Source organism: Semicossyphus pulcher, unplaced genomic scaffold, assembly GCF_022749685.1.
Source record: "Semicossyphus pulcher isolate SPU_LCO1_2020_fin unplaced genomic scaffold, fSemPul1.0.p SCAF_17, whole genome shotgun sequence".
Taxonomy (NCBI): Eukaryota; Metazoa; Chordata; class Actinopteri; order Labriformes; family Labridae; genus Semicossyphus; species Semicossyphus pulcher.
This window is the reverse complement of record NW_027211681.1, coordinates 28,982,708-28,996,510: the sequence shown is the minus strand read 5'-3', so window position 1 is coordinate 28,996,510 and position 13,803 is coordinate 28,982,708. Positions and strand designations below refer to the sequence as shown.

Genomic DNA, 13,803 nt, shown 5'->3' with positions numbered 1-13,803 from the left:
AATGTCCTTCAGTCCGGCAGCTCACTTGTGTCCTGATCAGTGTAGAACAACAGGATGAGATTCATCAGTGTGAAAACCTGCTTTGATATAAACTCCACCCAGCAGCATAAAACACTATTAACCAGTCTGAACCCTGAACCTGCAGCGCAGGGCGAAGTTCAGCCTGTACTGTTTTATTTTGAGCTTCTCAAATAATAAATGTAACCCTTTCATCTTCATAAAAACAAAGTGATTGGTCACGTCCTGGGCAGGAAGTAGCTATGGGCGGCTTTCTGGGGGTTGTTCCCCAAGACCTCATTCTTGCTTTTTGGCGCCGTGTTGTGACGAATCACCTTTGGTACAAGGCATTTGAACCACTAGTGGAATTCTCTCGACTGCATAAGATGCCCACCCGTTATTTTTACTGGTCCAACTTACTGTAATATGACATGTTGCTTAGCCTCATTCTGCATGAATGTCGCTGGTGACTGTGCAAAGCTGGCATGACAACAATGAAGCGTTTTGATTGGTTGTCTGTTATATAGGATTGAATTTCTTTTTGTTACAGCGTTTTGTGCAGAGTGGTTGGTTCAATTTGACATTTTTTAAGGTGTCACTGCTCGAAGGTGATTGAGGAGGAGTAAGACTGATGCTACAGCAATGGACTCTGTTCTCAGTCCAATTCCTCTTCTGTGATGAGGGAGGGAGGGAGACACGGAGAAGTTGAGTTGGGCTAATTACAAGGGTGGAGGGTGCTTTTTACTTAGTTTAGTTTGGGTGAAAACATCTGTGATTGTTTATGAAAAGTAAAAAAGCAGCAAAGGTTCTTAAACAGGTTAGGTTCATAAACCTGCAAATCTTCATTCATCCCAAACGGTAGGTACGTAGCCGCAAAGAGAACACACATGTTGAGACTTGATGAGACTTGTGATGCACCCTTTGTATTTGTGAGAGCCACAGGATGTCCTCAGACATCAATGTGTCCCTGATGAATCTCCACAAGCTTTAGGTCTTCAAGGACTCGTGGGCCCTTTGGTAGTTACCTGAAATGCACAGCAGGAACTCCAAATTTAACAATATCTCACTTTATTAATGAAATGATAAATAATAATAAGATTTATTTTTAAGCGCTCCACATGGTTGAATTAAAACTGCGATGAGACAAATCATTGACTGAAACAACTGACGGGTCCTGACTCACTGTCTTTGTGTACGTTTACATTTTGGGATCCACATTGTCCTTACTGTGATGTCAAAAAGTACTGAACAGTGAAGACGAATGCATTAAGATATTTATTTTGTTTCACAATAACAATCATTTTCTTTGACAGAATCATTTGCTGAAATGTCTCATTAGATAGATTTAAAACTTCCAGTAATCAATGACACATCAACATCAAAACTGTCTCCAAAAATGTTTCATATACATGTGTGTAGAACCTTATTTTTGTATACATACATATTATACATTTTTTAAGTATTTAAAGGTATCTGGAAACATAGGAAGGCAGTTTCTTTCACCAAAATCCAGAATTTGAAACATTTGGGTTTACTTTTTTTTGGATTAGTGTCACCCAATCTTTGGTTAACCTTTGTTCTTGTGAACATTCAGTTTTATTTAATGTTGTTTTCATTCAATCATTTCATTCTAATGTAGCTGGCATCCATCCCAGTGATGACGAAGCCGTTGTTGTGGTCTCATGCTGGAGGAAGTCTAGTAGGTCTGTAATGCCAAAGCAAAGCGTTCAATAGTTTGGGCTCACTTCCTGCATCTTCCTGCTATTGATGTAAAAAGGTAGTTGTGTCTAAAGGGAGTAAACACAAGTTCAACAGTCTATAAATCTGAAGCAGTGCAGCGTGTTGCACTGCTTTAGCAAAGCAGCTAATGTTACTGCTGTTGTCTGGGTCCCCTTGGCTCCGATGGCAATGCTGCAGATGGAATTAGTCAAACTAAAGATGCAGTTAAAACGCATGGGTTTTATAAATAAGCCTGTAATTATTCAGTCACTGTTGTAATCTGTTAGCACTTTGAAGTTATGTTCCAATTTAATCCACAGACAGCGTCAGTCAAACAGCGGCCCCAGCTTTAGTGCAGTGGGTACCATTAGCAGAAGTCAGACACCAAGTTAACCCATCCTCCATCGCTGAACGGGGGAAAAGACAGGAACAAACGCAGAATGTCACAGAGCTGTCGCCATGGTTACTGTAAAAGACTTACTTCGCTACAGAGGAGTCCAGTTGGTGTAGGTATGCTAGTAACTGAATTTTGAGTTGCCATGACAACCAGGAAACGATTTCTGCATTGCTTATGGTTGTAACTGTTACTACATTAACTGTTAATGTTTAGTGTTGTTACTGTAGGGAGACGACCACCGCCTTTAGTTACAACCCCCCTTCAAGAGGCACATTATCAGACTAACAAATCCATGTCTTGAGTTTCTGCACCAAATAATGGAGAGTAGTATAGATAAGAGCATCTTTAAGTATCTGTATCGACAAGCAGTATCGGTTTAGATACCGGTATCGATAAATTCCTAGCGATACCCAACCTTATCTATAAATAAACTGACTTGACTGGACTGAGGAACCAGACGACCACAGCCTGAACCCAGGATACAGAGGTTGAGTGAATGTGGTGTGGATGGTGTGGAGGTGGATCAGCGTGTCAGAGGAGACTCTGAAGAAGGACAGAGTACCAGCAGGACAGTCCACATACACTGCTACTCTGTGAGAGACAGAGGAGGAGGAGGAGGAGGAAGAAAGGGCTGTTCTTCTGTTTTCATGCCAGACTGAGTAACCATCAACCTCAGAGCACCTCAGGCTCCAGGACTGATTATTTCCTCCAAACCAGCAGTCAGTACTGCTTCCTTTCCTTTTGATCCCTCTGTAAGTCAGGGACACATAAACCACTCCTTTCCATCCGACCTCCCAGTAACAGCGACCAGTCAGACCATATTTACACATTAGCTGATACCAGTAGTCAAACCTCTCTGGATGATCAGGATATGGCTGCTCCCCTGTCACTACTGTCACCTTCCCGCTGTTGTCAGACAGTTTGAGGTTCCTGTTCACAGTGTTTGTGTCCAGGGCGAGTTCACAGGCGTCTGATGGAGAGGACAAGACCCAGTACAGCAGCAGTTTATCTAACACACCTGATGGGTTTAATTGTTGCTTTATTTACAGACTTACTGCTGGCTAGATTATCACTTAGGAATGACAGATCTTTTTTAAACATTCTTTCAAACAGAGACATGTATGCAGATACACCAGCAATGATTCACACTAAGTTATCATGTGCTGCTTGATTTCATAAATCACAGTGAACAGAAACTTACACTTCCTCAGACCAGGTTTCAGCCACGGCTCTCCACCATGTTCCACTCTAGAAGACGAAATAGAGTAGCGATCAAAAGCTTCCTCATGAATGATCTTCCTCAACCATTAAAATATACACCAGGGCCCGTATTCACAAACATTCTGAGAACACTCTCAGGGAGCTCCTAGCTTAACTTAAAAACTTCTAGCAAGGAGTCCGAGCTTAGGGGTGATTTAGGAACACTCAGAGCAACTCTGAGCAGGAAGAGACAGACACTTTTATCTTAGCGAGGAGGCGTGGTTGACCCCGTTGCTTGGTATGACACATTCTTTCAGAAGCTGTGATTGGTTAGCTGGTTAAAAAAAAATCTCTCTTAGTGATGATGGGCAGAGAAGGACAGTGAAATCGATCTGCCTAATCACAGAATCTAGTCAGACATTGTGTCACCATGAACACTATTTTATGTAATTAACATCTCTTTAAAGTCATACTTTAAAGTATGCAGCCTACAACATGTTAAACACATGCTCACTTGTGCAGTCGCCTCTTCATATGCTGATACTTATATTTATTTGATCATGTTTATTTTCCATGCTGGTAACTTTAGTACTTAATCTAATCAATATTAATGAGAAACAATGGCTCATTTCTCATCAATACTGTGAATGCTGGCCAGCATATAGGTTATAAGACGCTGCGTTGGTTGGCATTAACGAGAAGAACCAGAAAACCCAACTGGACAGAGGAACAGCTTTTACTCTTACGATTCTAAGAATTTTCTTCACTAGGAGCAACACTTTGCCCTAGGAAGCTTTATGAATACGGGCACAGATATTCATAATAACAAGGTTTACAAGAATTGTAAATGAGAGAACAATAAGGACTCTGGAAGGTTCTGAACATTTTGTTCCTTTTTAGAAGGATTGATGACAGCAAAGGGGAGCTTCATTCCAAAGGGGTTTACACAGTGCCAACTTCTTTGAGAACAAGTATCTGACTATAGAATGCAAAGAAGAAGAATCCTTGGTGTTTCAGGGTGCCTCGGGTTTAGTGGATCACTGACACGGAAAGACAAAAGATGTAGTCTTGCTGTTTTGTGAGTTTGACTTCACCAATCCATAAGGCTTAACTAACAACAATGCAGAGATATCACTTACCTTCCCATTAAGAAACTTCCCAGTGTCTTGATGGTCCCATGCCACATGTCCCTAACATTGCCTTATAGCCTCCATGTCCACCTGCCATTCATCCCTTCCTCCACCAGAACCTGAGCCCCAGCTTAATATTCTTCAACCTTTTGGGTCCCACTTTGTCACCCAGGCTCCTAAGCCTCTGGCTGACACTCATGCCGGGGGCCTTCCAGAACAGAGTTGCACCCTCTCCCTTGCCATCCAGGATATCCAGTTGTCTCTGGTATGGCAACCCTTCACAATTTTATACATAAGGCCATCCTTCTTAAGGCCTCCCTAGTATGGGTGGCCAATGCTTTCTCAAATATGCCCCCCCCCCCCCCCCCCCCGGAAGTTTTTTCAAGATTTCTCAAGATACTAAGTCGGCAACAAAGCAATCACTACATGTGAATGAGGGCGACTGCAACAAAACCCAATGCCATTGCAACAATAAAACGAGAGCACAAGCAAGTAACAGACACCTCCTGCTCTGAAGGATTTGTGCCCTCACATCTCAGCCTAAAAGCAGTAAGAAAAAAACTGGACGTCCATAACGTGACAAACATCTGACATATCGCAGCTCCTTGGTAAGAGACTTACAAGTTATTTGTCTCGACAGCTTTTTTCCACAAGTCACAACAACTAGACCAGACGCTTAGTACACCAGCCACTGTCTTCACTGTGAACGGCTATACTGCTGGTAGAAACTCTGAACCAAGTGTCCACAGCTTGTCATCATGACACAAAAACAGTGTGTGAGCTCTTCTAATGTGTTTTTACCTGAGTTTGTCCAGGCTATAGAGTGGATGGTCCAGTCCATCAGAAAGGAGCTTCACTCCTGAGTCTCCTGGATGGTTGTATCTCAGGTCCAGCTCTCTCATGTTGAAGGGGTTGGATCTCAGAGCTGAGGCCAGAGAAGTACATCCTTCCTCTGTGATCAGACAGCCTGACAGCCTGGACACAAACATAAACACACACACACTCATACACACCGGTAACACTTAATTACATTTATTCACAAGTATTATTTTCTTGTCAGTGTGAATTCCCAGATGAAAACTATTTAAACATTCATTCTCCCCATCATTCTACTGCTTAATAATCCCGTGTGAACTTCATGACTTTTTCATGACTCTTCCTAGCCACGCCCTGAGGGTCGAAACCAGTCTGCATTTATTTCTTTGATATCGGCGTTCTTTACGAGATGCCCTGATTCAGTAAAGACATTTTAAACTAAATCCTTGGCTCAGTGTGAGTGTGCCTGAAGAAAGCCCAGCAGCTCACCTTTCTCAACAGTTTACTCTTTAGCCTTCAAGTGCACCTGGCATTCACCTGGAGTATAACACCTTCCTACCGTTAGCCCCTGGTATTACTCTTTTTTCTAATCCAGTGTTACGGTTTGATCACATTACACTAAAACCTGTCATCCACAAAGTATTGGGACTTAATCTGCATCAGTTTTTCAATTTGCATCAATTTGCGATCACAGAATATAATACGGTGTGCTGTGGTTTACAAAGGAGATACGTCTCCACCAACCCTTGCCTTAAAAACTTTGAGATAAATGTTTCAGTGGAGAGAGAGTGAGGGTAGAAGTAAGAGAACTGATGATGCTAGTGGTCATGTGACACATTTACAAATAACAGCTGAGAGTCCATCAGCAGCTTTTACACAGGAATAAACGTGCAAAGGATCCTGGGAAAATGTGGTGTTTATCACTGTTAAATCCTATGAAGGTTTAGTCTTTTTTTCAATAAACAACTTGTTTCAAGCTTTAAGGGTCATATGCTAAACAGAAGCAGAATCCTGACCTGAGTGTCTCCAGTTTACAGTGTGAACTCTCCAGTCCAGCAGAGAGCTGCTTCACTCCTGAATCCTGGAGGTCGTTGTTACTCAGGTCCAGCTCTCTCAGATTGGAGGACGGGGAGCTGAGAACTGAGGACAGAGCTTCACAGCTTCTCTCTGACAGATTACAGCCACTCAGCCTGAAGGAGAGTCAGTGACAAAGACATACACCAATATTGCTTTTCTTATCTGCAATGTAAAAATCATAGCATTTCTATGTTTTCCCTAACTTAGTTGATGGGTCAAACAATCATGCATTCAAGTCTCAAGTATGAAGACCATTTTCTGAATGTATTTTTTAATGAGTATATTCCTGTGGGAGGCCAAACAATATGATAGTCCAGATATTTCACTTGTAATGCAATATTATTGCAAGTATTGCAATTACTGGAATATATAACATTTGTATCAACTGCCAGTAATATCCCAAAAGGAGTACTTTGCCAACATCCGGGGGCGATTCAAAGATTATAGTCCTACTTCGGATCCAAATTACTAACAAAAAGTAGTTAAACCTTTAATGAATTACGATGTGAAAGGTCCTTGGAGGGGCGAAGAAACTAGAAACAACTTGACAGATTTTTGAATTGATCAACCAAATTATTTTTGTCTGTTTTGGTATCAGTTGACTAAGACCATGATTAGTTGTGTACACTAACCCTGTGATACAATTAGCATCTGAAGTCATCTCTGTACTCACAGAGCTTTGTTGGAGGCTTTGACCACTGGCAGCAGCCTCAGGAGAACCTCCTCGGAAGCAGAGTACTTCTTCAGGTCAAACACGTCCAGATCTTTTTCTGATGACAGTAAGAAAAAGCCAAAAGCTGACCACTGAGCAGGAGACAGTTTACCTGTGGAGAGACTTCCTGAACTCAGGTACTGTTGGATCTCCTCTACGAGAGAACAGTCTTGGAGTTCATTCAGACAGTGGAACAGATTGATGTTCCTTTCTGGAGACAGATTCTCACTGATCTTCTTCTTAATGAAGTCAACTGTTTCCTGGTTGGTCTGTGAGGTACTTGCTGTTTGTGTGACCAGATCTCGTAGAAAAGTCTGATTGGTCTGCAGTGAAAGACCCATAAGGAAGCGGAGGAACAAGTCCAGGTGTCCATTTGGACTCTGTAAGGCATGTTCCACAGCACTCTGATAGAAGTGTTTGTTTGTGAACAGTTTAGACCACAGGAAGGATGGTTGTTCTTTGGACAGCAGGTTGACGCCAGAGTTGATGAATGTCAGATGGGCATAAAGAGCAGCCAGAAACTCCTGAACACTCAGATGGACGAAGCAGAACACCGTGTCCTGGTACAGTCCTCTCTCCTCTTTAAAGATCTGTGTGAACACTCCTGAGTACACTGAGGCTGCTCTGATATCGATGCCACACTCTGTCAGGTCTGATTCATAGAAGATCAGGTTTCCTTTCTGCAGCTGCTCAAAAGCCAGTTTTCCCAGAGACACAATCATCTTCCTGCTCTCTGGATTCCAGTGTGAATCTGTCTCAGCTCCTCCATCATACTTGATGTTCTTCAGTTTGGTCTGAACCACCAGGAAGTGGATGTACATGTCAGTCAGGGTCTTGGGCAGCTCTCCTTCCTCTCTGGTCTTCAACACATCCTCCAGAACTGTAGCAGTGATCCAGCAGAAGACTGGGATGTGGCACATGATGTGGAGGCTTCGGGATGTCTTGATGTGGGAGATGATTCTGCTGGCCTGCTCCTCATCTCTGAATCTCTTCCTGAAGTACTCCTCCTTCTGAGGGTCAGTGAACCCTCTGACCTCTGTCACCATGTCAACACACTCAGAAGGGATCTGATTGGCTGCTGCAGGTCGTGTGGTTATCCAGAGGCGAGCAGAGGGAAGCAGTTTCCCCCTGATGAGGTTTGTCATCAGCACATCCACTGAGCTGGACTCTGTGACATCAGTCAGGATCTCATTGTTGTGGAAGTCCAGAGGAAGTCGACACTCATCCAGACCGTCAAAGATGAACACAACCGGGAACTCTTCAAACCTGCAGATTCCTGCTTCTTTGGTTTCAGTGAAGAAGTGATGAACAAGTTCCACCAAGCTGAACTTCTTCTCTTTCAGCACATTCAGCTCTCTGAAGGTGAAGGGAAACATGAACTGTATGTCCTGGTTGGCTTTGTCTTCAGCCCAGTCCAGAGTGAACTTCTGTGTTAAGACTGTTTTCCCAATGCCAGCCACTCCCTTTGTCATCACTGTTCTGATTGGCTCACCTATTCGTGGCGACTTTTTAAAGATGTATTCACGTCTGATTGTTGCGCCTGGACTCTCTGGTTTCCTGGATGCTGCTTCGATCTGTCTGACCTCATGTTCATCATTGACCTCTCCAGTCCCTCCCTCTGTGATGTAGAGCTCTGTGTAGATCTGATTCAGAAGGGTTGGGTTTCCTGCTTTGGCGATCCCCTCAATAACATGCTGAAACTTGTTCTTCAGGTTGGTTTTGAGCTCACATCGACACATTTTAGCAGCAGTTCCTGAGTGAAGACAATAAATCAGGTCATTGAGTGGTCATTGTGTTAATGTGAGAAAGTTAAGATGGTAAAGAATCTTACTGCTCTGCAGACAGTCAGCCAGCTCCTCCTGCTTCATTTGCCTCAGGAAGTGCAGTGTGATCTTCAGTAAAGATTCTCTGCTGCTGCTTTTCTGCTCTCTCTCCTTACCATCTATAAACTCCTCATCCTCACTCTGCCTTTTTAAGCATTCTGGATAATCCTGACTCAGAACCTTCTGGAGCCTTTTAAGCTCATTCTTCACAAACGTGACGATGTTTTCCTCAAGATGCTGGAACAGAATATGACCAAAAAATTAAAAAGTATTTTATGTGAAGCTAAGGTGAAGTTGTTGGTGGACCTTTACAAACCTTAAATATGAGATTCTGGTCTGTTGGATGCAGTTGGAAGGACTGACCACTGGGAACGTCTGACCTTTGTTGTGAAACTCTGTGGAGAAAGCGGGAAGCATACCTTTTCATAATATAAACATATTGTTGTATCATCTGATCTGCGGCTGTATGACTTGAAAAACCAATCCAAGAGAGAAGGACAGTTAAAAACTGATCACCAGCTGCTGGTAAGGTGGATCAGATGACAAATGAGGCTGCCGGACAGACTTGGTAAATCTAGACATTGAGGATGACCTGGGAACGCCTGTCAGAGACCCCTGTCTGTGAGGGGTCTCTGCCACCTCCGAATGAATCACTGCATCCTGAAGGAAAGCTGGGTGATGGAATCTAAGAGACCCATGTTCAAAGTCTCCACTGTGGGCCAGCTGGTTTGAGCTGTGGGGAGAAGGTCATCAGTGCCTGTGGGGGTTGCAACCTAAGAATCTGTTGGTTTTCTTCCATGGCTGGACTGTAGGAAGAGATTCAGATCAGATTCCTCTGTGGAAGAGGCAGTCTGTAGGCTTGGGGGAAGCCCCATCAATAACCCTAACAGGGGTTGCTCAAGTACTCAAGAAGCTTCTCAGTGGCAAGGAGCCAGGTGTAGATGAGATTCGCCCTGAGATGCTGAAGGCCCTGGGCAATATTGGGCTGTCTTGGCTAACATGTCTCTTCTGCGTTACATGTAGGTAAGGCAGGGGTCTCCACCTTTTTTTTTATCCGAAAGCTACTTTGAAAAAGTGACCAAAAGCTACTTGCTTACAATGTTTCTCTCGTCGAATGAAATGTTGTAACACAGATGAGGCACACACACTTGTCCTTCACATTTGTGAATAAGAACTTGCTTTCCCACTCCCCGTGGAAATAGTATGTTTCCTGCTTTTTCTGGGCGTGGCCACCTTCATTGTCCATCAGCACCGAATTTCTCACTTCAGCTCAACTAGCATACAGCACGACTGACCGACCTGTCGATGGAGGTTACTGTTACTTGCTGTGATTGGTTCGGTTCAGACGTTGACACACTTGCCAGGAGCATCACAGTTTTTTATTGACAGCTGATCGGCCTATCCTATTATTTTGTACTGGAGGGGGTTGGACATCTGTGTATTTGATTGAATTGAAGTGGGAAGAGGCTTTCAAGGTGCATTTATGGTCGTCAGATTTTTTTGTACAGAGTCTGTGAACCTCTTGGCGAGCTACTAAAATCCAGGCCATGAGCAACCGGAAGCTCACGAGCTACCTGTTGGAGACCCCTGAGGTAAGGGATAGTACCTGTGGGTTTGCATACCTGAGTGGTTGTTTCCATTTTTCCCCAAGGGACACAGGAGGGTGTGCTCCAATAATTCTCACACTACCGATACCGAGTACCAATGTGGCTCCAGTGTGATTAAAAAATTATACATATTATTTAAAAGTTTTAGGCTTATACTTTTAACCCTGGATTGTAACATTAGTGCTATTCCCTGAAACTAAAGCATTGCACACTGTACACATTGTTTTACTGGTGGAGCTTGCCAGTGTAAATCATTGTCACATTTTTCACATTTCTTAACGCCGACTAATTGTTACCCCCCACCCTAAGGCAGCCTCATGGAGCTAACAACTATCCACAAGTGACCCAACAAAATCACAAAACATCTTTTAAAAGTCAAAACGAAGGGATTTATTAAAGGACACTCTAACAACCGAATCATGAATCATACAAACACCTGCGCTTTTCCTCCTGTGATGTGCTAAAAAGTCTTCTGTGAAAAAGGCCTTTAACAGGGACTACACTGACTTACCGAGTCTTTGAGGAATGTAGTACTTTAAACACTAAAGGTGGCGTCATGCTCTTGATCGAAACACAGCTGGGTGCAGGTCCAGAGGAGCTACAACACAACACACACACAGAGCTTTGACTGTGAACAATGATGGTGGAGTGATTTGAGAAGAGTCATGGACGGTTAGAGATCATCCTCTCACCTCTGAGCTTCATGTTCCCAGCACAGAGAGGTCTTAGAGGGGAGGGCTCCCTCCTCTGTCTCCTCACACTGATCCATAGCAGAGCCCAAAACCTGCATTAAACACAACAACATGCTGTCAGAGCTCTCACATTATTCATGTAGTCGCATGACAAACGTTTACCTGACAAAGTAGTCCTGTCACAGTATCTGGAACAACTTGTTTTGTGTGTGTGTGTGTGTGTGTGTGTGTGTGTTTTTGTGTGTGTGTAAGGGCTGTCAAAATTACACATTAATTTCGATTAATAATTGACAGAAAAATAGAACGCCAAAAGAAAGTACACACATTAAACCCACTCAATTATATCCCCTGACCTCTTACGTCACTGATCATACAACGATATACAGCAGCTTTGAAAACATGTAGGAAACACAGGACATGACGTTACCTGGCTTTAACTTGTTCATATTATTCTATCTGTCATATAAGTGAGCATCTGCCCTCAAACATTTGTTGTCGAATAATCAAAGCCCAACTTCAACCAAGATCATGTAACCAACCATAAAACTACTTCGTAACCATAGGCACCACAACAAAAGGCCATCGGAAGGAATCCAACGCTGGGCGTAGCCAAAAATGAGGTCTGCCATGACGTCATGTTTAACATTTTATTCAATTTCATTTCAAAGATCAGAAAACACCTACAAAAAGCCAGGTGCACAAACCTAAACAACACTATTCAACACAGAGACCCCCCCCCACACACACGGTTGAAAAACTGTGACTTCCTCTCACCTATTTCCCCCAGCTGATCACCTGTGACTCCCATATCCAGATCAAGTGATTGATCACCTGCCTGTGCACTCAGGTGCGCAAGTGAGATGACAACATTCACACAACCTACCCCACTCACACACTCACACACACACACACACACATGCACAACAGACAGCTAAAATGGCTTCAACAAATACTTTAATCAGATGAGACACAGCCGTGGTTAGAGGAGCAGCACGCAGACGGAGAGACAGAGCAGCTGCACTCAGCACGGGCGTGTGCCTGTATTCTTGCCTTTACGGTAATTAACGTCGTTTCTCACAAACAAATTAACGGCTTTAACAATAAACAAGGTTTAACGGTGATGACTGACGGATGGCAGCTGTTAGCATCCGGTCAACACGGTTTCAACAAGCTCAAACGTCTACGAAGCAAACACGAGGCGAGCGGTTGATCCTGTCGCCCGGCCCGGACACGTTCAAAGAGTTCACTTGTTATAAACACAATAATCATGGTGTTAAACTAACGGAGGACAGAAACAGACACATTACACGAGTTATTACAGAAGACAAGAAAGGAATCCGACATGAACAAAACACGCTTACCTTTCTCTCTGGATGATCTGCGTCACAAGGAGACAAAGGTGAAAGTTAAACTGCGGTCACTCCGTCTCCCTCTGACTGCTACTGCCCTCTGTCAACACGGGTCTGACCCGAATAATTAGCTCATATTTAATGTAACTGCATTAAACACTTACTTTCTGACAGAAATCTGTTTTCATCATGTAAATATTATTGCTGTCAATCAAAAATCTGTGGACACTCTGTATATAATATATCCACCTACCTTATTTTCTGTGTGTACAGAGCAATGAAACCAACATCAGTAAAAAACTAAATAAACGGACATTTTGTAAAAATAAAATGTAAGTCGGCCTGCTGACGACAGCTTCTCTGCAGCCTGACTTTGCCTCCACTCTCACTGATTTCCTTTGTGCTGGGGAATTCCATTTTCTCCAACCAGGTGCGACTCGACATTCTGGTTTTTCAGGGTTTCAAGAGCGGAGTGGAATGAAGTCTAAAGCCTCTTTGACACAGGGCCGGCCCGTGGCATAGGCAGTATAGGCGAATGCTAAGGGCGCCGTCAATCCAGGGGGCGCCACGAATGGGGGAAGAAAAGTGTAACTTAAAACTAGTTGGTATTATTATGTGTTAATATGAAAATAATAAACACACATTAATTTAACTGCATAGCAAAGCCTATTAAATAGTAATAATAATAATAATAATGATGATACGTTACTTTCCTAAGATGCCCCCCCTCCTCCTCGTCCTAACTGAACTGTACCTGCTACCTGGGGGGGATGGTCGCTTTTTGACGTAACCCCCAAGCTCGACAAAATGTCTAAACGTCCCAAACTGTCTGGTGTCCAGGGGAGGAAAAAAAGAAAAGAAGAGGAGGAAAACCGAGACCAAGACAGAGGTAACGTAACGTTACAGTGATTATGATGTCATGACATTATTCGTCTGATGCAGAACGATGATAACGTCGTTAACCATTAGCATAACATGGTTTGCTAATCAAATAGCTAGGTCGCCGGCGCCCCAGCTGAGTTGTTAGTTTTAACGTCAGTTAATGTTATGGAAGGGCCTAAGCTGTTATGGAAAATAGTAATGTAACTACTCCCACCTTACCTTCCTCAGGGAAACGTGTACATATTACATCTACTCAGCAGGTGTTATAATGTTAAATGTGTTTCCATTTTTATTGCCATCTGGTTAGCTCACATTAATCAAATCAAAATGCTATTCCTTTTCCACCCCTTTATATATTATAGCTGTAAGCCTAGCTGTTTGTTGTGTTACAGTTCATATTGT

At 43.2% G+C, this 13,803-nt stretch overlaps 1 protein-coding gene across 1 annotated transcript; it reads right to left on the bottom strand.

Annotated features, from left to right (window-relative positions):
- Window positions 1–1,270: 1,270 nt before the first annotated feature.
- Window positions 1,271–12,896, bottom strand: LOC138594480 (NLR family CARD domain-containing protein 3-like). Its single transcript, XM_069665582.1, has 10 exons — window positions 12,532–12,896; window positions 11,171–11,262; window positions 10,990–11,076; window positions 9,188–9,266; window positions 8,880–9,108; window positions 7,010–8,801; window positions 6,276–6,449; window positions 5,245–5,418; window positions 3,315–3,361; window positions 1,271–3,083 (listed from the first exon to the last, which is right to left on the bottom strand). The coding sequence occupies exons 2-10, from the start codon at window positions 11,245–11,247 to the stop codon at window positions 2,530–2,532; spliced, it is 3,213 nt and encodes a 1,070-aa protein (XP_069521683.1). The 5' UTR covers window positions 11,248–11,262; window positions 12,532–12,896; the 3' UTR covers window positions 1,271–2,529.
- Between the last annotated feature and the right edge of the window lie 907 nt (window positions 12,897–13,803).